The 24,758-nt window shown below is 49.5% G+C and overlaps 1 protein-coding gene across 6 annotated transcripts; it reads right to left on the reverse strand.

Annotated features, from left to right (window-relative positions):
* Positions 1-1,187: 1,187 nt before the first annotated feature.
* TFAP2A (transcription factor AP-2 alpha) lies at positions 1,188-24,135 on the reverse strand. Of its 6 annotated transcripts, none has more exons than XM_013056825.2 (8): positions 23,955-24,135; positions 14,732-14,789; positions 14,355-14,592; positions 11,198-11,249; positions 8,931-9,162; positions 6,907-7,025; positions 4,852-4,993; positions 1,188-2,958 (listed from the first exon to the last, which is right to left on the reverse strand). In XM_013056825.2, exons 1-8 carry the CDS (start codon positions 24,025-24,027, stop codon positions 2,670-2,672), a joined length of 1,203 nt encoding a protein of 400 aa, XP_012912279.1. In that variant the 5' UTR covers positions 24,028-24,135; the 3' UTR covers positions 1,188-2,669. The 6 variants fall into 6 exon arrangements, with proteins under 6 accessions (XP_012912279.1, XP_012912280.1, XP_004753751.1 ...); XM_013056826.2 differs by lacking the exon at positions 23,955-24,135 and adding an exon at positions 17,060-17,270 and having other exon boundaries at positions 14,736-14,789; XM_004753694.3 differs by having other exon boundaries at positions 14,355-14,789.
* Positions 24,136-24,758: the final 623 nt, after the last annotated feature.

Here is a 24,758-nt window from a genome sequence, read left to right on the forward strand (position 1 = left end):
TCCTCCAGTGTGTATACCTAGACACTTTTTCTATGACCTTTCCTATAAACCTTCCAGTTAACTACCCCCATTGTCTTCTTAAAAACCATTTAAAATCTCCCTCACTTCCAAAGCAAGGTCTTTCCAAATCAGACTTTATAAAAGCACTAAATTCGCCATTTTTACGTACAGGAAGTCCTTCCTGCTCTAAGAGCTGAGCACACAGCCCCGTTACTGTAGAAGACAGATAGGAAAGGTCTGGGAGGCAGGACGCACAGCCCTCCCCCATGCTCTCCATCCCACCTCAGAGCACGGTGGGTTTGTATTTCTAAAAGGTCCTAGGAGGAGCCCCTTCGTGATAGAAAAGGGTGGGTCAACATTTAGGGAGGGCAGGCAGAAAAGATTCTGGGAATCCACATAATTCCCCACTCACCTCTGCTATCTCAGGAGATCCTAAGAAGAGCATAGTGGTGAACTCATCCCTAAAGAAAATACTAAAATAAATGAGAGACAAGGTACTCTTTCTCTCTTCATGCATTTCTGCCACTATTCCTTTTCTCTTTCCAGAATACCAAAGCTAGATTTTGCTCATTTACATGTCTTAGGCACAGAGAAGCCTGAGCTAACAAGTAAAGGTTTAAGTGGGTATTTCCTTTGTGCTAATGAACTAACAATTCAAATTTCAGTTATTCTCTAAGACAGGTTCCAAAGTAGTTATGGGGATGGGGGGGGCAGGGGAGGGTCTTCTGTTCTGTTCTTCATCTTCCTTGTCATCCTTAACGTTTGGTTCTGAAGGTTTTATATTGTGGTTTCCAGAACACAAATGAAAACCTAAAGGATCAACATAAATAAAATAAAAACTTTATTTTTAATAATAAAATTATTGTTTCTAGTAAGGAAAAGATAGTATGTCATTCCTTTAGCAGTACAAACAATATTTTATCCAAAAGAATACATTGGGTTTTATTGTGTCATTTGTCTGAATACAGACTCCGTGGAATATCAAAATGATACCCTGCTCTGAACTCCAAGTTGAAAGTAAGTTTTTATTATACTTGAGGGAAACAGTGGGTTCAGCTGCTTATTGCAAGGAGCAATTGTCAAGGGAGAGTTAAACTCAATTACTGTAACCATACTGAATAAAAAATACTGCCAAGAACAAAAATACGCCTGGGTAAAGACAGCCACTGAATAAAAAAAAATCGACATAAAGCGTATCAAATATTTATTTATCTGGGCAACAAAGGACTATGATACATTGACAGGCATGGAAACTACGCCAGCACAACTCAATACAATACAACTCGAACTGCTTCCAAAATGGCCAGTGAAAATACAGAATACCAGGTGGTCCCAAATGTTTGAAGTTCTTTGAACAAAAAGAGAGAGCGAGAAAGAGAGAGACAGAGTGTGGGGGTGGGGGGAATCCCTTACCCTTGGTTTAAAGACAATACTCATTTATTGCTCAAATGATGCTTTTCAAGGGAGGATAGTGAAATAAAATAAACTTTTTTTTTTTTCTCCCCACAATACATAGAAGGGTTATCAAACCACTCAAGTTTAAAAAATCTTTCCAGGGTCTGATATCAACTTTTTTCTTTCAGTTCAATGAAATGCTAAATGTAATACTAATTATATATAAAATTTTATTTTACTTTTTAAAATTCTGTTCAGCTGTTTCATTGTCATCTTTAACATGCTACAACAGGGCTAAATTCATGAATCCCAGAGGGGGGGAAAAAAATCCCCCAAACCTTGAATTTCTAAATAAGTACCATGAACCACATGAAGAACTAATAGGGAAGATTCAAAACCCACTAAACAAGAGGTAAACGAGATCACCAGATAAATTAAAAAAAAAAAAAAAAAAAAAAGAGAGGCTTAAAACAGACTCACCATATTTACAATTCCCATTAAATTACACATAAATAAATATATACAGAGACGTGAACACGGATTCCCTTATATAACTGTGAATCGTGTTGCCAGAGAAAGTTCAAGTTGGTCGCTTTACCTTGGAGAGGAAAAAACTTCTACAACTGAAGACATGACATGGAACTTCGTGTATTTGTGTTCAAGTTTATTCACAATACTGATAAAAATGTCATTTTCCTTTACGCCTTTTTTTTTTTTAAAGTATGGCTACAATCTGAAGTATGTAAGGGAAGGTGGTGATTCAGTCCCATGAAGCGCATATAGTATTTTTTTAAATTTTTATGTTATTATTATTATTATTTATTTTATTTTATTTTTTTAGAAAAAAATGTTTTTAGCTTTTTTGTGGTGGTGGTGGTTGTTGAGTTGTTGGGTTTTTTGTTTTTTAAAAAATCGTTCACAAACTTGGACAGAACTTTTCTTTGCTGGCTCCACGGCCTGTTCTGTTCTCTTAGGCTCCACAGGAGGGCAAAGGGGAGTTGGTGCCGACGAGGGACTTCGAGGCTGGGGGCCCAGTCAGCAGGTGCTGTCCCGCTGACGGCTGAGAGTCCCCCCAGCGTCTGGGGGACTGAAGGTGGTGGCGGCAGCATCAGCAATAGCAGCAGTGGGGAGGGGGGCGGGGGCGGGGCGGGGCGCTGGTCCCAGAGCTGTCACCTGCCCATGGCGGTAGGGGACTGGAGACGACTGGGTGGGTGGGCTCGCCGGACTGCTCGCCGGACTGGTGAGGCGGGAGAGGCAGGGCAGGGAGGACAGCCTCACTTTCTGTGTTTCTCCTCTTTGTCACTGCTTTTGGCGCTGTTGTCCGTGTGGCTGTTGGGGTTGTTGCTGAGGTACATTTTGTCCATGGCCTTGAGGGCCTCGGTGAGATAGTTCTGCAGGGCTGTGACCGCGGCGCACACCGCTGGGCTGCCGAAGCCGTGGGAGATGAGGTTGAAGTGGGTCAAGCAGCTCTGGATGCCAGGCTCCAGGATGGGGTTCGGCCGCGAGTTCCCCAGGGGAGATCGGTCCTGAGCCAGCAGGTCAGTGAACTCTTTGCATATCTGTCTGCAGCACAAGTAAAGCAGAGAGAAAGGGGGGTTGGGGAGCGGGAAGAGAGAGAGTTGAGGCTCCCCTGTGGGCAACGTGAGCAGCAAAAAGAAAACCTTTCTCCCTGCAGAACCCTGACCTGACCCAACGCCCCAGAGACAGACTTGGGGGCGGGGGGCACAAGACGGAAGACCCAGTCACCCCTCCATGTCCACTGAATGTGGCCCCTCCTACCTTCACAAATTCTCCCTCTCTCGCTCCCCAGCTACACCTAAGGACTAGCCCCCTTCTTTCTCACTCACACCAAACACCCCTGACACAGAGAAACATTGCACATGTTTAGAAGAGAAACAAAGGAGGAGGAGAGGGATGAGGAGTCAGAAACAAAAGCATTTCCCAATAGCCAATAGCATGCAGCCATCAGTTGTCCTGTTCAAAATATCAGAGAGACCTGCTTCCTGCTCTGTTCTAGAGAGACCTCAGTTGGTTGGATGAAATCCTACAAATAAGGCTGGATGCAGACAGAAAGGCAAACTTTTCTTGGGATTGTTTGCCTTTAAATAAATGCACAAAAAATCGGTTACTTGGGGGCAATGCAGACTGATATTGACAGCCAGCTCAGAGAGACAGACAGACAGAGTGCTGGGGAGGAAGAGGGACAAAGGGAGCTCAAGCAGGCTCCAAGCCCCAGTCTGAGAGGCAGGGATAGATCTCAAGACCCTGAGATCGTAACCTGAGTTAAAATCCAAAGTGGGACGCTTACCCAACTGAGCTACCCAGGTGCCCCTCAGACTGATTTTTGAGAAGAAATAGATGCTTCAATTTCAATTTCCCCATTCCAAGGGAAAATTGTGAACACAGGTGTGCTTAGGAAGCTAAGGGAAGAGAAAAAGTTGAAATCTCAGAAAGGGTCTTGAGAAGTCGGAAATACAGACAGCGGAGGCCTGTACACCGGAAGCTGTGAATCTGGGAAGCAAGGCCTAGGTGGGGTCTTCCTGGGGCACCAGCAGTCTGGAGGGGATGGGGGTACTGGTATGAGGCAGGTGGGGAAGAGGGAGAATGGGGGAGCACTTGGCAGGCTGCCTTCTCCAAGGCCAGCTGATGTCCCCAGGCTAGACACTGCCCCAACGGAGGCCTCACAGCCTCTGCCCTCTGGTTCCAAGCCCTCCTGTGACATCAACTTTGATAATTAAGGGCTTCCAAACAAGCCTTTTAATTTCCAGAAAACATATCAAAACAGTCATTTTCTTTTCACACACCACCTGGAAAAGCCTATTCAGCCCAAGCACTGACGGGAATATAACTTGGGCCATTTTGAAACCTATTTGACATCTCACCTGTAGGCTAAAACTTGTGGGCTGTGTGTGTGTTTGTGTGCCTGTGAGAGAGACAGAGAGAGTGAGACTTTCCAGGAGGGAGGCGAAAGAAAGGCAAGAAATGGGATAAGGGATTAAGGCTGAAACTAGGACAACTTCTGGCTTCCACATTTTGCAGGCCACTGCTTAATCCTTGCACATATTGATAGGAGACAAAAACTGATACAAGCGAGCCTGTTTTACCCGTTTACAGACTCAATGCTGGTCTTTCTAAAACGACAGTCACCAATCCACACTCAGCTTCCATCAAACCCCTACCATACTCCACCCCCATACACACTTTTTTTGTTTTAACTGAAAAGGGGGAGCAGAAGAGTGGATAAGATTAGGAGCACACCAAGAATCCCACTTACATTTATTTCCCCTTTAAGGCTGAGTATGGATTCTAAGACTGTGTTGGTAACTTCAATTATTTATGACAACAAAACTGATGAACACCAAACGAAGAGAGGAGAAAAGTGGGACCAGAAACAATTCTGGTTGTTTCTCTTGACAGTAAGACACAGACCCCGGAGAGGTAAGGTAAATGCCTTACTTTGTAGCCAGAAGCATGTTTTTTCTTGTCACTTGCTCATTGGGATCGGAATGTTGTCGGTTGAGAAATTCAGCTACTGCTTTGGCAGGAAATTCAGTTTCACACACGTACCCGAAGTCCCGGGCTAGGTGGACTGCTTCTCCTGGCAGGAGGAGAGAGGGGAGGTGAGCACAAGAGAATGAGAAGAGTTGAGGTCAGATTTTCCTTCCAGCACTCTTATTTTCTTAACCCAGATGTTTAAGAAAACACAAACTACTTGTTTTCTCGTTTCAGGCATTTTATTTCCTTCTCTGTAGGATCTGGCAGATGAATTTATCAGGAAAAATGGCCACTTGTCCCAGTCAAGCCAAGAGGACTTGAAAATGCATATCCCATCCCCCACCCACCCTGATCCCTGATGACATTTCCCCAACTTCTCTTTTAAAATGTTCCTTGGATTCCAACCTCACACCTATCAACACATTCATAAATGATATTCATAATTACTCGCTGAGTTTTTCTGTAGGGGAGAACAACTAAAGGTTTACATTTTAACTTGATCGCATATAATTATCTGTTCATCCAAACCGATTAACCAAGAGGATTTGAGGGTCACTCCACTGAGTCTGTCTGTGTTGTTGATTTTCGAATCTTTGGTTTTAATTTCCTGAACCAGTTGGTTTTTACTGCAGGGCTTCCTGCCATTAGCTCCAGCTCCGGAAGAACGCATGCGCCAATTAGAGCATCAAAGCCCTCTCTGCAGAGCTTGTTTCCATAAAATGGAGCGGATCACAAACAATAACAGTTCTCCAGAAACTGCCTCCCTGGAACAGGACTCAACCCCCAAACTCATGCACACTCTCACACTACACCCAAAGCCACTTCGACCATTTCCTTTGCACTTAATTCTTTTGGGGTATGCATAGTAGGTTCTGTATGTACTCATGGTATTTTTAATGCAAAGCTACTGTTGTTGAGCTTCTGGCCCCGAAGAACTGCATATATTGTTTAACAGTTATCATCTTTAACGCTGTTCACAGATTGCCTCCTGGGAGTCCTCCTCAAGTGCATGATTTTAAACTTTACTACAGTTCTTTATAAAGCTGGAACCCAAACTCCACTGTGATCTATCTCCTCAACTGTAAGGTGTAAAGAAGACAAAATGCCTTCTTTAAATATAAATGGTAGTTTTGATATCTACCTGATCATTTAAGGGTCTTTCTTTTTCCAATGGCAGGAGACATTTCCAACACAACACAAAGGAAAACGCAAGACAGCTTAGACATTCCTTCTAACACATCTAAACTTAAGCCAATTTACTATGAGAAGAACTTAAAAGGAATCCAGAGGAAGTAGGAATGTGAGTGGATTCTGATGACAGTGTATCTAGAGCACAGAGTGAGAACAGGGGTAGCTTTTGTTTTAAAGGGGTTGGAAGCTTTGTGTGTGTGTGTGTGTTAAAAACTGCCATGAGGAACTTTCAGCAAGGCTTGTTTTTCTTTTTTCTTTCCTAGCCCAACAATTCAAAATCTAAGATTGCTCACTTTTCTTCCCCTCCACTAGAGAAGCACCATTAAGTAAGAGATAAGGGAGCATATGTTTGGAAAACAAAAACCTAAAAGGGCATATAACCCTGAGCTTTCAGGACGGTCTTAAATCAGGATGCAGGTCAAAGATTCCCAAATTAATTCAGGAAGTAATGGTCACGCATTTCTCAAACGCAGATGTCAGAATAGCTTAGGTGATTTACTGCTGAGCTCTGTGGAGGAGACAGGAACTTGGAGAGAATATGCAGTTCTTAAATTTTCACGTTGTTCAGGTCAGAATTGGGTTCAGGGAGGTGGAATTTTATGGCAAAGGGGAAGAAGAAAGGACAGGAGCAAGTGCAAATAGTTTCTTGACGTGCCAGGATTCTGTTCCCTTCCAGCTCTACTCGCCAGGAAAAAAAAAAAAAAAAAAAAAAAAAAAAAAGAAACTGACCAACTGACACAAAATACAACCAAACATCTGGCCACAGAGTATTACCCATTTTCCCAGAAGACAGTTCCCTTCTTGTTAGCAAGTGGACTCGCTTACCCTCCACTAGTGACGTGAGCAGGGTGACATTGGCAGCTTTACGTCTCCCTGCTGGCAGATTTAATCCTATTTTGTCCAGTTTTTCTCTTAAAGATCTTCCTCCATTTTTAGACTTCGCCCTGTTTCACAAATACATGCAAGAAAGGGATTTAGAAAACACTGGGTGGCTCTGAGTCACATTATAGTCACTTTAACAACCTCCTAACATGTGCTTTTTAAAGTTGAGAATCATAGCCCCGAGATACTTAAGGGAGGGAAACCTAGGAAGGAATGGCAGGGAAAGATCATGGGAGACAAAGGCTAAACTGTAAAACACCCCCTGTGTTCAGTTATTCCTGCAGCCCTGGTGGCAGGTTGGAAGGTTTTGATTCCGCAACTCTCTAAAGAAGAACCACAAACAAACAAACACGGTTCTCATCTCTGGGGTTTGAGTTATTTTTGAGTTCAACTGATTACTGTGTATTTTCCCTGTTGTTACAATCACAGAAATCCCAATGGGGTCTTTAAATTGTCTTTGCAAGAATCACTGTTAGGCTGTTCAGAGTAACCAAAGTTATCATCACTCTCACGTTTCCTGTTCTGGCTTTAACCCCAATGGGAAATTCATTTTACCAACTGTTTACATGCCATGTCAGTAGCCTAACTGGAAATGTCAAAAGCCGGTATCGGCCTTTAAAAATTTCACTGATTTCAGAGACCACGGAGGTGGTTCTTATAAATAGATGTCTAAATAGACTCCGGTAATCAGAAAGTGGTTAAGATAAATTGTTTAAATAAAACAGCAAATTAATTAATTTCAGATTTTATTCCCTACTCAAGTGCTCTTTAATTGTGTGGATTAGATTATACTCCCCTAGGTAAACAGTCTCCAATACTGGGGGTGGGGGAAGGGGAGGAAAAAGCAGAGGTTTCAGATCTGTCAGAGAAAGATTACAAAAGGAAGCCAAAATGACTGTGAAGGAGGAAGAGGAAGAAAACACTGGAAAAGCCGATGTCTGAAACCTTCCAAAAGTGGTTTAATACGCTTTGTGTGGAGCATGCCCACCAGAGCGGGACTATGGGTCCAATGATGAATAAATAAATAAACGGCAAACTTAAGTTCTTGGTCTACTTTAAAAAAAAAAGGAAAAGGAAAAAAAGATCACCTGGGAAAGTTCCGGCCAACACCCACCACTCACAAAGCTGGGTGGAACCCTAAGAAGGCGAAGCCCAAAGCAGGGAGAAACCTGCCCTGAGGGAAGGTGCTTCACCTCGCAGACCCTTAGCCAATCTTATCTAGGAAACGAACCATTGCGACCTCGCAGGGCCGAGACGCGTATCCCCAGCCACGTATGTAACGCGCACTGGTGGGTAACAACTACACAGAATGCACGTACACGTGTCCTGCGTGCTGCCTGGAGCACGTCGCGGCCGCAGTACCTGGGAACCACTAACGTGAGCGCCTTAGGCACCGGGAGTCGCCGTCTGGCCAGAGGTGACGGTGACGGTGACGCGGGGTGGGGGGGGAGGGGGCTGGGACTCAAATGAAAGCCAATGTCTTCTACTTAAAACCCTATTCGAGGGACGGTGGGTTACCTTCGGAGACCCTACACGGACGTAAGGCAAAGTAAGGCGCCTGAGAGGAAGTTTTCCAGGGCGTGCAAGGTATACGCGGGGAGGGAAAAGGCGGCTGCACGGCGCCCCGCCGCTGTAGCAGCCGGGACTGAACCCGCGGTGCAGTGAGCTGCGCGTGCGCGCGAGGAGTTGGGTTGGGGGCGGAGGACCTGGGGAGCGCGCCGCGGCGACGAAACCGAGCGCGCGCCAGAAGCTCGAGCGCGCGAGAAGGCTGCGGAGAGCGCAGGCGCGCACCGCCTCATCCCGCCCCTAGCTCCCACCCACCCCGTTTTACGCCCTTCTCCCCGCCCCTTTCCTTTCCCGCGAAGGGAGGGCCACGGCGCGAGGCCCGTCTGCGTCGTCGCCCAAGCGCAGGCGCAGTGTTTCCCCGGGCCGCGGGGCGGGGCGGGCAGGGCGGTGCCGGGCCTCACCTCCGCAGCACTCCGCCCAGCAGCGAAGCGTTGAGACACTCCGGCGGTGAGAGGCGCCGCTGTACTTCCGCCACCGTGACCTTGTACTTCGAGGTGGAGCTGAGGAGCGAGAGACGACCCGGAACTGAACAGAAGACTTCGTTGGGGTTCACGACGCCGCCGAAGAGGTTGTCCTTGTTTATGGGGATGGCGGAGACGGCGTTGCTGTTGGACTTGGACAGGGACACGGGGCCTGCGGAGACAGACGGGGAAGCTGCGTGTGGGCGTCGGGGGTCCCTCCCAAGTCCTCCCCGACCCCGGCTCTCGGCCCGGCTTGCGCCGCAACCCCCACTTTCCTTCCAGCCCTGAAAAATCCTGTGGTTCCTTTCCCCCACCTTCTGCCTTATTCCCTGCTGTACTCCCGTTCTGGGGAGCAAGCCTCATCCCCTCGGCGCACCCCGCCCGGCGGCCGGGAGGCGCCCCCCACCTCGCCCCACCAGCTTGGACTGTGCTTCTGCCTCGACCCTTTCCTGTTAGCCGTCAGGGTGCTGTCTAGAAATGGTAGTGAAACTGTGACCCTCAGGGCTCTCATCCGAGGAGAGGTGCTGCAGTACGGGTATAGGGTGCAGGGGAGGGGATTACGCTTGCACACCGAGAGCAAGCTCCGTGTACTTTGGAGGTTTTGTGGGGTGGGGAGTTCAGTGTTGGGGAGAAATTGTTACAAAGATCAGCAGAGAGTTTAGATGGCTGAAGTGGCCTGTATGTGAACAGCTAAGGCACCAAACTGGGAGGTGGTGGATTCTCTGGTCACACACAGGGGAAGTGCCCCATCCTTTTGATAAATAGGCCCTTTCCTATGTTTAGTTTTAAAAAGGACCCTTTAGAAATGCATTCCACAGTCCCATTTTGAACTGGGAGAGAAGAAAGATAAACAGGCCTACCATAGGCTCTATCAATGCCCTTCTGTTGAGCAAAGAGTTAATATCCTTGTCTGCTTGAGTGTCTTCACTGGCAAGTGGAGAGGATATATTCTTAATAGGCAAAATCATAAGCTCTTCCTTGGCCCCACCACAGAAAAAAATTCAAGACCAGGAAAAAGTGTACTACCATGTTACATTTCTCCACACCAGTATAATTCAGATGCATTCACCACCATTTACGTCCTGTATGCGTTTGTATTTTAAAATTCCACAAGGAGACATATATAACAATATGCATACATTCTCCTCAGTACTCCTCCCTCCTTAATGGGGATAGTCTAGATGTATGGGGAGGTGGGAGGCTCTAGGTTTTGGATAGATCACTTGTGACATTAATAGCTCTGGGGAGGCTAATAGAGACAATAGGAGTTAAACGAACTCTTGAGAGATTACTAATAAAAGAGCCAATTATCATGTCGACTTGGAAAGAGCATCTCTTAAGATTTATCCCTTGCACATCTAATTTGACGTGACAAGGACTTCACAGATGCAAAAATGAAACTTTAAACTAGCTAACAATATACTGATTGGGGTTAGAAATGAGAACAGTTTTATATAGCATCGTCCTCTGGTGGTGCCTAGAATTCTGCAATGTAACATTGCTACTATAACAACAACAAAAAAAAGCTGCTGTGAATAGCATTTAATCCAGTAAACTTTATTTCTACTCACTAAACACAATACAAATTACAAATCCATCCAAATCACTTGACACTTTTTAAAAACAATTTCTGCTCTGAACAATTATGCTAATAATCCTGACATCTTCAAGATGCTAATTTTAACCAAAAGCCAAATTTTTGTTAACCTAATTCACAAAGTTTAAAAACCCTTAAACAGCTAATGAGAAATTAAATTGAAGAACATGAAAGTTTTTTTTTCTTCCTCTGCTAAGGAGTGGTACAAACGACACAACTCTCATAGTGATGTTGAATTATTTGCACTATTTTAGCATTATACACTTCTTAATACTCATGGCCACTTACACAATGGATTAACTAAACTATTAAACCATTTCAAAATTGAAATGCCACTTCCAAATCAGTTCAACTATTACACATTTCATGTGTCTGTCTAGATATCATTAAACTAAATTAAATGGTCAAATCATGAACAAAGCTAGCCTGTTGCCATTACTAACATACTGAAAGCCGATCATTTAAAGCATGGCTGTTCTATGCCATCTATTTGCTAATTCTGAGCCTTTAGGAAATCCTATTTGAAAAAAATAAATACAGCTCTGAGAGTTCTTTTAAATAGCAGTATGCCTGTAAGGACATGCCTGGAATGTAGAAGGAAATGGCTTACCTTTCTTAATTACAGTTTGATCTGGGATGTTAATACCCGGGTCTTCTACATGCTGCAACAAAAGGATACACATGGATGTAAGTGTGTAATCAAAACAAAAGGAAATGAATATTCTGTGCAAGATGGGGGGAGGGGAAGGTGTAGAATCAAAATTTCCCCCTCCTGTATAGTGACATTTATATATAAACATCTCTTCTTGGCTTATTGGAATTTGAGGCTTTGGAACTCAAGAGGTTTCACTGCACACCCACAGCCAATTTCTCCTCCCCCAGCAAATAATCCATGTTTGAAGGAGATGGGGGTGGGGAATAAAACTTTCTTTGGAAATTAAACCAAGTTTTGGAGCACCTAATCTTTCTCACAAAGTCAGTTTAACCTTTAAAAATGCACCTAGCTTTAGTTTGGCGCCTCAGCGGCTTCGGACTTTAGCGGTTCCAGTGTTCAAGCAGCAAAAGCCAGGGAAACACAATAGAAATGACAGAGGCCGGAGTAACAGGGGAGTGTTGTAAGCATTTTAGGTAATGTGATAAAAAGCAAAGGTGTATACACACCTTCACTTATGGAAAATTAAAATTGTTTTTAAAGACGATTATAGCCTAAACTAGGTATGGGAAACAAATAGGAAAACGATTAAAACAAAAGCAAAAACCTCTGAGGGTATTTTTTCCCCCTGTTGTCCAGCAGCGGGTTTGTTGGTGTGGGTTTTTTTTTCTTCTCCCCCCCCCCTTTTTTTTTCCTTTACAGATGGATGGGTATATGTGTGTGCTAGAGTCAAAACGTGATTAGAAAGTAAAATGAAATCATGTTTTCTAATGCAGAAACTGACAGGCAATATAATGTCTGGCTGTGTTTACAAATTAGCACCAGGGCTGCTGAGATAGAAGATTTCGCAATCGTTACCAAACACAGGCATTACCATTTAAAAAACTATTACTTCCTTCTCTAGTCTTTGTCCAACAATAATACTGATTCGAACATTTTCCATTCTGTCTTGGATTTATGCTCCTGTTAATTGTGCCTGATCGCAATGATTCCGGGTGGATGGTACTAAGTTGCTTTATTACAGGTTTTATTATACTCAATGCTCTCATTTGTAACTTGCCTAAAGTGCTTCTGGATTTAAGTATAATTAAATTGAGAAATGTTCAGAAATGACTACTGCTGCAGTTCTTGTGTTTTAACTATATGGGGAAATATGATCCCTTTATGCATGCACCCTAAACCCATAAAGTAAATGTAGTGTGGCATAATACTTTTATTTGTGTTATTTCTAGACCTTGTCCATACAGGGAAGACTGTTAAGTTTAAAACCCCACTGAGATATTAATGATTAAATAATTTTCACCCATCAATTTGATTTTCTTAAATATTTAGCAGTCATTCTTATTAAAGGTTAACTGTTGCAGCAATGGGAAAATTGAAAACAACCCTTTTCCTGACCCAAATTCCTTTGAAAGAATTTTTTTCTTAATAGGTGGGGGAGGGTGGGGAAGAGCAACAACTGGGTTTCCTTGTTTTTATTTATCTTTTGGTTAATTTCTCCTACTGACTAATTTCACCACAAAAAGTGACTATACAGGTGTTAAGAATTCACACCAGCCACTTTGGAATTTTTGCAAAGTAGAGCAATTCTAATTCACAGTAATTCCAAACGGCTGCAGTGCATTTTGCAATTCAAATATGTCCAAAGAGCAGGTTAGAAAAAGGATTCAGAGACTCTTTGGGAAGGAGAACTGAAATGATCACAACTTCCAGGTTTGTTTTTTAATTGCTTTTTCTCAACAACTGCTCCTCTTATTTTACTTCCCAAGAAATGCAGTTTAATGTCAGTTTCCAAAAACATTTATGAACACAGACATACACACAATGCTTTCTAAACCCCACAATGGATCAATTGCCTGCTTTCCTTCTTTCCATGCAAGGCTGCTGAATATAACCAACAAATTTCAGTGATTAACTGGGCCAAATGAGAGCTGTAATAAATTTTCTATTTTCCTATGTAACTTAAATAATGTTTTAAATTCACCAAGCAAGCAGGTAAGTTCATCTGACCATTTTCTTTGCAATCTAATGCAGTAATCATTAAACTGTCAACGGACATATTGCTGCAATATTTGATGCACTAATTTGAAATAGCATTTTAGTAAAAATCACATCCAGATACATTTCCTCTCCAAAGAAAAGCAGCATTAACAGAGCCTTTACAGCTTTAATAAAATTATTGGCTCATTCTAATTCCATTTCAGGAGGGTTGTGAGGAAACCATAAATACGTAGAACTGAAACAGAGATGCTGGTTTAAATTTAATTTCAGAAAGTATTTTCAAATTATCAATAGCCTGGTTTACACTGTAAACAGTAAATGTGCTAATACCATGCTTATTCAGAAATCGTTTTAAACTGCATTTATCGATAACTGGATTAGAACTCAAATAATGTATTGCCCAATAGTCTCAAAACATTTAATTTAATATAGGGTGTAGCAGGTTCTGATAGGAGTTGGGAACCCAGCTAATGATTTATGAGGTCAGCACTTAGCACCCCTAGGAGAAGAAGGAGGCTTCATTTTAATGTCCCTCCGCTCCGATTTGCTACTTAACTATTTATTCTTTAATCAGGGTAAGCTACACACAGAACTTTTAGACATCACTAGTGCTTATGAAATCCGGTAGAAATAATTTTCTTAATATGTTGTTCACACTTTATTTTAAACTCCTAGGGTATTTAATGAGTTCTTTTGCTTGAATTGAACATCTTTTCCAGGACAGGGATAAATCCCGCACGCCAGACGCAGCGGTGGAATTAGATCCTCTCCCAATCGAAACAGTTTACTGTCCTGGAGAGGGGCAGATATTGTTAATGGTGACATTCATCTGATTTATTTCTGTGTCGGTGGAAATGGTAATGCAGGCATTGTTTGAAGGAGCTCCAGGAACCATTGTTCTAGGGCTATAACTCTCAACTACTTTTTAATTTTTTAATTCGGTCGTTTATGTGGGTTCTCCAAGTGTCCGCCCAAAAAATAAAATGGAATTTTGAAGAAGTAAATGCCACCGAGGGAAACCCCGGGCCACAGTCTGTATGTCCTGATTAATCTTCTCTGGGGGTGGGTGAGCAGGGGCTGCGTTCACCCTCGCGCCGCCCGCGCGGCCTCTTACCGGGACGTCCTCGATGGCGTGAGGTAAGGAGTGGATCGGGAGGTCTCCGAGTCCTGAGCTAAGCCCGTGTGGGCCGTGCAGGAGGTCTTCGTGCCGCCGGTAGTCCCTGCGAGGATCCAGGCCCGAAAGCTGGTGGGGCAGCCCCCGGTGCGTGTGCAGGAGCCCAGACTCCTGGCTCTGCCTCTGGCCGGGCCAGCCCGGGTGCTGCGGCTGCGGCTGGGCGTGCAAGGGGTTCAGGCTGTAGGGGTCGTTGACGTGGGAGTAAGGATCTTGCGACTGGGGGTAGATAGGCTGGTAGGGCGGGGGGAAGTAGGGGGGCTGGAAGTCGGCATTGGGGGTGTGGGACAGCGGCGGGGCGCTCGTGTAGGGAGATTGACCTACAGTGCCCAGCTGGGGCAACCGCGCCGTCCCGTTGCTGGTGCCGTCGTGGCGGTCCTGAGAGAGAGAAGAAGAAGAAGGGGGGAAAGAACAAGAAATCAGGCGTCGAGTTACATCTGTCCACTCTAAATCCACTCCGCAAGACTGCGTGGGAAACCGTTCATTCCCGTCGGCAGGCCGCCGAAAGAAATGAGCTCTAAGTTGTTCATTTCGGTACCCCCGAAGTGAAATGGGCTTCTTCCAAAAACGCAGAGAATTAGATCGTGCAAATGTGGGAGCATAAGAGGCTCTGTTTAGGCGTTTGTTTCAAAGTGGGGGGGGGGGGAGTGATAGAAAAAGGCCTTCCAGAATACAGCCCGTTAAGCTGCAGCATGAAACCTCCCTTAAGCAAAATTAAAATTCCTGCTAAATATTTAACAGTAGAAGCGGCCTTTTCTTTTTCCCCCGGATTTGAACCTGCCTGCCACTGCGTTATTGTTTACCCTGTTCCATTTAGTTGGAGGGGGCAAAAATCATACACCTTCAAAGACTATTACCATTTTCATGACTATTTAAATAGAAACATTTCGTAGAGGGGCTGTAACGAAAGCACACCTTTAAATTGCCAGCTTAAAGAAGGTTTTAACTGCAAGATGGGGTTCTGTCTTTTCCGCTTTCTCAGTTAGGAGCATTTTTCTCAATAGGGTCGATTTACAATATGGATGGGGAGAGGGGGGACGTCCAGTCAACGTTTAAAATAGAAACATTCAGCCTTATTGGGTTTAAAAGAGAGAGGTGCAACCCGGCGCGGAGGCTCCCGCCCCTTGCACCCCAGCCCCAAAGGGCAGAAGAAACGCCAGACTTTATGTTCCTCTATTGCAATTCGCTTGCCAAAAAAGCGAATAGAGTTGATTGCAGGGGGTGCGAACCCAGGGAGGTTCAGCCCCGGCCCCGAGGGCAGGGGACACACCGGGCAGCGTTTTTCCTGCATATGGATTAAGCATCAAACGTTGAGAACACCTCGGAACAAGTGAAGACGCAAAGAAATAAGGATGAACGTGGTTAGGAACACGTCTGGGGAAGTAGCGGCGAGGTAGGTCTGCGCGCCGGGAGAGGTCGAGCGGGGGCGGGGGAGGGTAATGCATTCGATTAAAGAATGAAAAAAGCGAGAGAAAAGAGGGAAAGAGCGAAATGCAAATGGAAAAAGGGGTGCCCTGAAGGAAACCTGAGCGCGAAACCCGAGGTTGGGGCAGCTCCGCAGCACCAGGTTTCCAGAAGAGAATTCCTAAGGAAACAGGGATGGGGGTGGGGATGGGACTCACCATAGCTGAAAAACTGTGAACTAACATCTGCGAAGAGTCTGGGGTAACGAGTCAGGGTGGAAAAAAACAAGCAAGCCTGGAGAGCCCGGCTGCCCCGCCGCCCGAGCGCGCCCCACACAAAAGGCGCCGAGAGCCCCGCGCCACCCAGGACTCCAGTCACGGCGCAGACACTCCCCCGAGCGCTGGAGCCCCGCTCTGGTCCATCCGAACTTGAACCACCGATTCGAGCGGCGCCTTCAGCTGGTCGAACCCACGGTCTCTATCCTGCCGTGATCGCTTATGATTCAAAGTTCCTTAAAAAATGAAAAACCCCAAAAAAAGGAAAAAGAAAAAAGTGTGTGTGTGTCTGTGTGTATGTGCGTGTTCCTTAATCCGTGTCTCCCCTCTTTTCTTAGCGGCGGCTTCGCTTGAGCTTCTAATAACCGCGCTGGGCAGCGTTCCTGGAGCCTCCTAATAGCAGATATTCATGACTATTAATATTACACGAATACTTAATAAGGGAAGAATGCCTGGAAATCGAGCGTGAAGCGGAGAGGCAACTCGCGCCGGAGCCGGCTCTCAATGCAGTCCATTGACGGGAGCCTCAGTGTAGCAAATCGGAGGTGGGGAGAGGGAGCGCGAGAGACAAAAAGCGGGCGAGAGAGGGAGCGGGCGAGCGCGCGGGGGGCCGCGGCGCGGCGTCTGGCGAATCACAGGGAAGGGGCAACATTTTAAAAGGTTGCAGGGCATGCAAAAGTGAAAGAGAAAGAGGGAGCGAGGGAAATCGAGGGAGAGAGCGCAGAGAGGGAGAATGTGTCTGCGTGCGTGTGTGAGAAAGAAAGTGTGGGTGAGAGAGTGGAGCCCAGAGTGGGGAGCGGGGAGGGAGGGAAGGAGGGAGAGCCCGAGAGGAGGAAGGGAGGGAAAGAGGGAGGGAGGGAAGGAGGGGGAGGGGGCCGAGCCGGAGCGCAAGGAGGGGGAGGCCGAGGGGGAGGGGGAGGGGGAGAGGAAGCGAGCGAGGACAATCAGACCTAAAAGGCTGGGGCAGACCTCGGGATACCGTGGGGGCCGCGCGTCGCGGGCAGGAGCTGCCGGGGACCGCGTCCGAGCATTCATCGGGCTCTCGGCGCGGGAGGTGCTGCCCGGCCCTCTCCGGCCGCGGGCTCCTCCGCTCCGCAGCCGGGCCTGGGACTCGGGATTCGTCTGCCCGCCGCCGCGCCGCTCTTCCATGGCCCAGGGCGCCCCGCCCGGGACCGGCCAGCCCGCCCGCTCCACCGGCCCTCGCCTCGGCCACCGCTCAAGCTTCCCTCGGACAGCCCCGGCCGTTCGCTCTGCGGCAGCTGCCGCCCGCCCTCAGCTCTCCCGGGCAGGAGCTAGGGGAGGGAGAGCCGGGACGCGGTCCGGGGCGCGCAGAGACGCTAAGCGGCCCAGCCCGGGCGCCGCTGGCAAGGGCTCCCGGCTCCCGGCGCAAACCCGTCCGACTGGCTGGGCCACTCCCGCCCGACGCCCCCCCCACCCCCATCCGCTGACATGGCTCGCTCTCTCCCAGCGCGGCAAGGCTGCCGCCGCTGCCAGTCCGCCCGCTGGTTTGTCAGAACAAGCGGCACCTCGCCTCCTGCGTGTCCCTGCAGAGCCCCGACATAATTAGACAGCCCTGAGCCGGCTCGGAAACCCGAAATCCCTGCTCCGGCGCTCGCCCACCGCATTCAAAGTTGTTGAAACATCCCTCACTGTGTTCTCTCTTTCTCTCTCTCTCTCTCTCTCGTTGCCTCACTTACACACACATTCACACGCGCCCCCACAGGGTCCCTCCAGTTCTTTGCCTCCCACCTAGGTCTCAAAGGCGCCCAGCGCCGTGCAGAGGTTCGAACCCCGCACGCCGAGGGCTTGGCACCCAGAGCTGGGTTTCGGCCTCCGCGAAGGTGAAACGCTCGAGCCTCGGGCCAGAGCCCTGGCGGGGACAATTCACCTGCGGAGACTGGGGAGCAAACTCGGACCAGTTCGCGGAGCACCGCCCCCCCCCCCCCGCCTCGGGCCTGAAAACAAAGCGGCTAGTGTGCCCCGGGGTCTCTGCGCCCCGCACGGCGCACAGCAGGAGCCCCCAGAGATGAGCCCGTCCCCGCGGGATGTCACCCTGCGCCCCATGGGGTGAGGGGAAGGAGAAAAGGAAGAGCCCGGGAAAGGAGAAAGATTTTTAAATAGTCGACGGAGAGGAGAGGGGGAAGGGAACCAGTGACACACCGTTCACACAAACCCGGGTTCTGATTTCAAGTGAAGACGAGACCCACGCTGCTGCGCCCACACAGACCTCTGCTCCAGACATTTCCAGCTCCAAATGCCAAAGAGAAAGAAAGGAACAGAGAAGAAAAAAATAGCGAAAGCTGGGACTATCACCTATTTAGGTAATCATCGGCCTCGGGCCCCCTCCCCCTCCTGTGACTCCTCCGCTTATTTCAGCGGGGGTTGTGAAGGAGTTCGGGGCCGCGGCAGCCAGGCCGGTTCCCAGCGCCTCCCGCGGGCGGGCCAGTGGTGTTGGGGCTTCCCCGGCTGCTCCAATAAGCCGAGCTCGGGAGACCCTGGGTTTTAAAATGGGCTCCAAAGAGGCGCGTTCCACCGGCGCCGCGGGCTCCGCACACCGGAGGTCGAGTGCAGCCGGGTCAGGATTCCCACGGTCACTCAGCCGACTGCCCGGCAGCTTCAGGGCCCGCAGCTTGAGGACCCGGCAACTAGGCGGCTCCACGCGGTGCAGCCCTCCCACCTTCGCCCCAGGGATGCTCTCAAAGTATCCCTTAGAAGGAGAAGGTGCTTAGAACTTCTTCAGCAACACAGATACCCAGGGCGAGCCCCGCAGCAATTTGGGAGAGGGGCGCTTCCAGACTGAACCCGATAACTGGGAGGTGCAACACAGGTCAGAGCGAAGTGTGCGGGTGCCTTCTCCAAACAGAAAAGACCCTTCCTTTTTAGAAAGGGGGAGGAGGAAGATAGGAAGGAAGGAGGGAAAAATGAATAAATAAAAGAAGGAATATGAAAGATCGGAGAGGACGTAAGGAGGGAAACGGGATTTTCTCTTTTCTTTCTCTTTCTGGTGACTCGGGCTCCCAGAATCTCGCTCAAGACACACGCAGGGTGCACAGACGCGTGCCCAATTGCCAGCAACTGCCTCAAGAACCCATGTTCCTCTTTCCACTCTTCAGCAGTCCCCAAACTGGCCGGAAAATAGAAGGGGGGAAAGTGGGACACGAGCTTCCAAGGAGGAAAATGAAAGAAGACAGCATCCACATCCTTCCTCTCCAGCTTCTCCCTTGAGTTCTTGGGGCGAATTGGAGAGGCGGGCGCTGCGCTGGGGAAAGTTTGTCCCACCCGCATTTCGCAGCTGGCTGCGAGGAAAGGAGGAGGAGCGGGAAGGTAGAGCTCGGAGCCTGCGGCCGCAGGGATAGCCAGCACCGCGCTTACCTCGCAGTCCTCGTACTTGATATTATCCGTCAGTTTCCAAAGCATTTTCATGGATCGGCGTGAACGGATTTGCCCCCTTCTCCGCCTCGCACCCAAGTGGAGCTACTCTCTGGGTAAGCGCAAAGTGTCGGCTGCCGGCGGTGAGCGCAGGAGGAGGAGGAGGAGGAGGAGGAGGTCGAGGAGGAGGAGGGCGAGGGCGAGGAGGAGGAGGAGGAGGGCAAAAAGGAGGAGGAGGAGGGCGAGGAGGAGGAGGGTGAGGAGGAGGGAGGAGGCGAGAAGGGAAAGAGCTCCCGTGTGCGCTCGGAGATCTCCCTCTAATGGTAGAAACTTTTCCCTTTTCCAGCTCTTTACCAACAGCCTAATCGCCTCATTAGCATATCAACAATAGTCCAATTGCTCGCCAGCACCGCAATCTGCGGCCGGCCGCTCCGACCCAGGTATAAAGGCCTCTCCGAGCGGCGAATTTGCTCCTAGAGCGCACGCCTGCCCGCGAGCCCAGGGAATCTCCCCTGAGACCAGCCGCGCGCCCCGGTCCCCGCCGCCGCGCCATTCCGCCCCTCTCCTCTTCCTCTCCGTCTCCTTCTCGAGGGAGATGCCTTCCGCAAAAACCCGGCACCGTGCAGGGTCCAAGAGGCTGCGCCTGGGGCTCATCTTTCACCACCTCTCCCTCACCCCTGCCTGCGCTAACCGCGCTGTCCTTTCGGCCCCGTCCAATTTTATTAGAAATTATTATCCCTTTCGCAATTAAATATAATCATCAAACCAAGACCGGCAAAGTCACTCCAGGATTTCTGCCCAACAAGAGATCGCCTCCGCTCGCGGCAGCCACCATCTCGGGCCGCAGCGCCTTGGGAGTTTTATTGGCTTTGCGCTTACCCCCCCATACCCCCCCACCCCCAGGTTGAGAATTTTGCCAAACAGCTCCAGTCGCGCGGCTGGGGTTTGCGATCCTTTAATTGCTGCGTGTAAAATAAAAATTGTACCCCGAAGAGGTTAGTTGACAGCTCCAGGGGTTAAGTGATTTTCCTCTCATTTGTATGAAGCTAGGGCTGACTGATAATTCAACGTGGTGTTGGGGCTAAGGGTTTCGTAGGTGCGATGTGGACAAAATACAGAACTCCTACGGAGACTCACAGTCGCTCCTGGAGTTGTGCGGAAATACTGGCATGTGTGCTTCGTGTCATGCATGCATCAAAATAAATCGCTAGGAACCAACTCTTCGCTGTGCTAATCTGCTCCAGTTTTCCCAAGATCCCCCTTTTTAATTAAAGCAGGGAGAGTTCCTTCATGATTTGGTGATGTTACTAAAGCGGGCGCGCTTGCGGCGCAGTGCCCGGCTGACGCGGAACCCGAGGCCCCCGGGCCACCCCCTGGTCCAGGTTGGCCAGTCCAGGCTTTCCCGGCTCCACACAGGGACTGGCTCGCCCCAGCGGGGCTTTATAGATGTTTTCCTTCTGTTTTGGCGAATTGTTTTAAAGAAGAAATTAAAAAGAAAGACGTGATGTAATCCTTTGAAATACGGAGTAATTAATTTTTCTGGTCAAACTTCTCATTTGCCCTCCATAAAAAAGTTTTTGTGTGTCTTTCTCTCTCTTGAATACTGCAAATTCATCAACAGTAGGTCTGCCTCAGAGTTGCTCTAGGAACGACTTCTGATTCCACCTAGGCCTGTCTTTTGCAAATCTCCAGGCCTCCCAAGGTCTCCAAAGCGTGTCCTTGCAGAGGGGGTAAAGGGTGTTGCAAATCCAAGATTTTCTTAACAGGTGGAAGGAAGGCCGGAGGAGGGACGACCACCTACCTCCCTACCCCACCCCCCACCCATTTGCTGAGGGCAATTTCTCCTTCCGGATGGCTGCAGCAAATTCCCCAAGCCAGGCAGAGTAGGCCAGAGGCCCTCCCAAAATTTAGAGAAATGGCTCGAGCTGGAAGGGGGATTTAGAGCATGAGGGACACCCTCCTCCGGCCCTGCCCTGCACTCCTTTTCCCCACCTGCACACTATCACAGTTCTCTGGCTGAACACAGCCCGAGGTTAAGCGCCACGCTCCACCCGGAAAACGGTCAACTTCCAGCACTCGCACCACTCACCCTGAGGGGCTGCCCCAGGGCCCGCCGCCCAACGCAGTGGATTGAAGTCGGGAGATGGGCCGCCGCGAGCATTTACACCTTCCCAGCAAGCGGCCACAGCCTCAGAGCATGAGCTGTAGGCCAAATCCTAAACCTGTGAGCGTGGGATTTTTACACCCTCGGACGTTGCCGCACAGTGCTTAAGGAAACTTCAAGTTTCGCTTTCTTTCAGATTGTGGGCTGGGGAAGGCATTCAAGGCCCTTTATCTTCTCCACCCATCCCCCCTTGCTGACCGGCGCCCAGCAGATTTCTGGCTCCGCACCCTCTAGGGCTTGCTAAACTGTTGTTGTATTCCCGCCGAGGGTGCCTTTGAGGTGCAGATTAGGGCCTGAGGGCTCTGCGCCACCGCTGGAGTTCTGGGCCTTCAAGAAAGGCCCAGGCGAGCGCCCCAGTAGATCCTGGAGCCAGCGGAGCCGCATTTGTAGGAACGTCATTACCACGACAAGTCTCTTCATTGCATGTCAATGCTCTGTCCCCACCGGCACCCCAGGGCAATAGCGCCAGGCCTGGGGCTAGAGGTGGGGGGTCCAGGCCTGAAGTGGGGGCGTGAAGAGGCCGTTGGAGGGAAAAATGAGTATCAGTGTGAGACGGAGACACTGGCAGAAACAAAGAGACAGCAAGGGGTCTGACTGACTCTTCTCTGGTCCTCACCACTCAGTGGGACCCGAGGGCGCAAAAGGCCAAGCCTGAAGGATCCAGCCCCTCCAGGCCCCAAATCCACGTGCCCCACCCGAGAGGCAAGCTTCCCACCACTTGCCAAACTGTGAGCCCGAAGGAGCCAGGCCCAGGGTTCACTCCTTTCCCCTTTGGGCCATATTCTCACTGCACCCGAATGGTAGGCCGTCTGGAGGCTCAGACCCAGGATGATCCTCCGCTACTGGTGCCTTCTCAGACCCGAGGAGTTCGGCTGGGAGGTCTACCGGTTTTGTGGAGAAAACGGCAAGGACCTCACCCCAAGACCTTCCCCAGTCTACACCCTCCAGAGAAAAGAAGGAAGAAGGGCCCTGAGGCCCACTGGAGCAAGGGAGGGAAAGGTGTGGATTCCCAACATTTGTGTTTGGTGTGGGTCTTGCATCCTTAAACCACAAAGTCAGTCTAATTTTGGGGATAAAATTGCATTTTCGTGAGATTTAATTGGGAAGAGAGGTATAAAAGAGCTCAGGGTTAATAAAAATAATAAATAGAAGGAGAGAAGTAAAAATCGCAAGACTATTTCCTTTCCCCAAACTCCAAAGAATATAGAAAAGACAAGACTTCTGAACTTTATTTCTAATGGTATGAATCTGAAACAAGAAAAAGAAAAAGAACTCGCCCCTGAAAAGGGCAGAGCCTTGACTTCTCTCTGGGGAGTTCCCCACCTTTGGTTCAAATCACCCTGCAGCCTTTTCTGCGCACAGATTCTTGCCCTAACCAGGCCTCCTTGGCCAGGAGATTCGGTGGGAGTGGAGGGAGGGATATAGGGTCCCACGGTTCCCATGATGAAATCCGCCAAAGAGGAGAGTGTCTGCTACCCTCACCAGCCTGTGCGGAGCTGCCCTGGTTTCCACAGGGGAAATGTCTGGAAGTTAGGAGAGAGCCAGAAGAATGTTCCTGTGGCCCGGGTTGGGTCAGGACTCAAGGAGGGCAGGATCAAGGGCCCATTTGGCCTTGAGGTACCCGAGGCCTAGCCGGTGGAGTTTGGCAAACTTCGGTTTCTGCAAATTTTGGACCTCCCTTATCATCCATCATTCACCCCTTATCCAGTCACCCCAATCTGTAGCCCAAGAGGCGAAAACTGGCTTCACAACTCGGACCGAGAGAGAGGCTAAACTTTGTACAAACTCTTTTAAGTATTTCCCCAAAGAATATTCTCGCGGGCGCGCCCCGTCCATCCGGACCCCTTTCCATTCTCCACACCCACTAGGCCCCCCAAATTGGAGACAGAAAAAGAGACAGGTGCACCAGAACCCCACCTCATGCGTCGCCCTGGGGTCTAGGGCAAGAACGAAGGCGTACAGAGTAGTGAACCTTCCTTACCCCGCACTGCAACCCCCGCCCCGCGCCCTTCCCCCTCCCGAATTAGTCATCCTCCCTTGTTCCCACCGGGTGGGGAGGGGGGGCGTTAAAGGCCGCAGCGCAAACCACAAGTGACCCCCGGGGCCACCTGTGGAGCGTGTGCCGGACTTTGCTCCGCTCCGGGCCCGCCGGCAGCGCATGTTTTTTCTGCCCTTTCTCTCCTGGGAACTCTCCTGGGCGCTGCCAGGCGTGCCTCGCTTACGACTCTCCTGCCCAGGGCCAAGGCTCTTCCTCTCCGCCTCCCCCTTCCCGGCCCCCTCCACCCCTCCACCCCCGCCCACTTCAGCCCCAGCCAAGGCAAACCCCCGTACCTGCCAGTCCCCCATTTTGGCAAGTATGGACATCGCGGCTCGGCGCTCCAGGCGATGGATCCCCGCCGGGCATGGGCTGTAGGGCTCGGCCGGGCCCGCTCCCTGGAATCGCTTAGACAAATCCTCCTTTTTTACCTGCTCACCAACATCTCACCTGGTCATAAAGAGCTGGGTTGCTACCTGCCGACGCATGCGCGCTAGCCCAGGAATTCACTCCGCCAGCTCTCGTCCCAGCGCCTCGCAGAGCTGACCTGGGAAGTGATGGATTTATAGCCGCGGCAATCTCGCCATCAGCTCCAGCTTTTCCCAACAGCCCCAACCCGCTTTCCCGGTCAGTTTCTGACCGGGGAACAGAGGCAGACTGCTTGCTGGGGTGTGCAGGGCTCGATGCGAGTGTGAGTGGGTGTGTTTTCGCACTCAAGCAATGGGGGCATCTATGCGCTCTTCCCCAGACTCTCCCCCCCCCCCCCCGCCTTGGAACTTTGGGGCTGGGAGTCTCCACCCCGAGGTGGGGAGAATTAGAGGTGGGGAGGGGAAAAGAGCAAGGCCCGGAGATTGGGCCCGATCCAATAGGTCCGGCACACCTGTACGCTTGCGGTTCGGCCAGACCCTAGGCCCGGCCTCCCCACTAGCTCGGGAGATTGAGGACAGTCCGGGCCCTCGCGGATCGGAGTCCGCAACCCCCAGGGGGTTCAGCGTCCAATCCCAGATCAAAATGTTTCCCAGTAGGTGGAAACGTTCGCGATTCTGTTTCACTTCTGGCTTCTAGTTCAGTCTCCTCCCACCGCAGACACACAAACACAC

This window comes from Mustela putorius, unplaced genomic scaffold, assembly GCF_011764305.1.
Source record: "Mustela putorius furo isolate JIRA1106 unplaced genomic scaffold, ASM1176430v1.1 tig00003870_pilon_pilon_pilon, whole genome shotgun sequence".
NCBI lineage: Eukaryota > Metazoa > Chordata > Mammalia > Carnivora > Mustelidae > Mustela > Mustela putorius.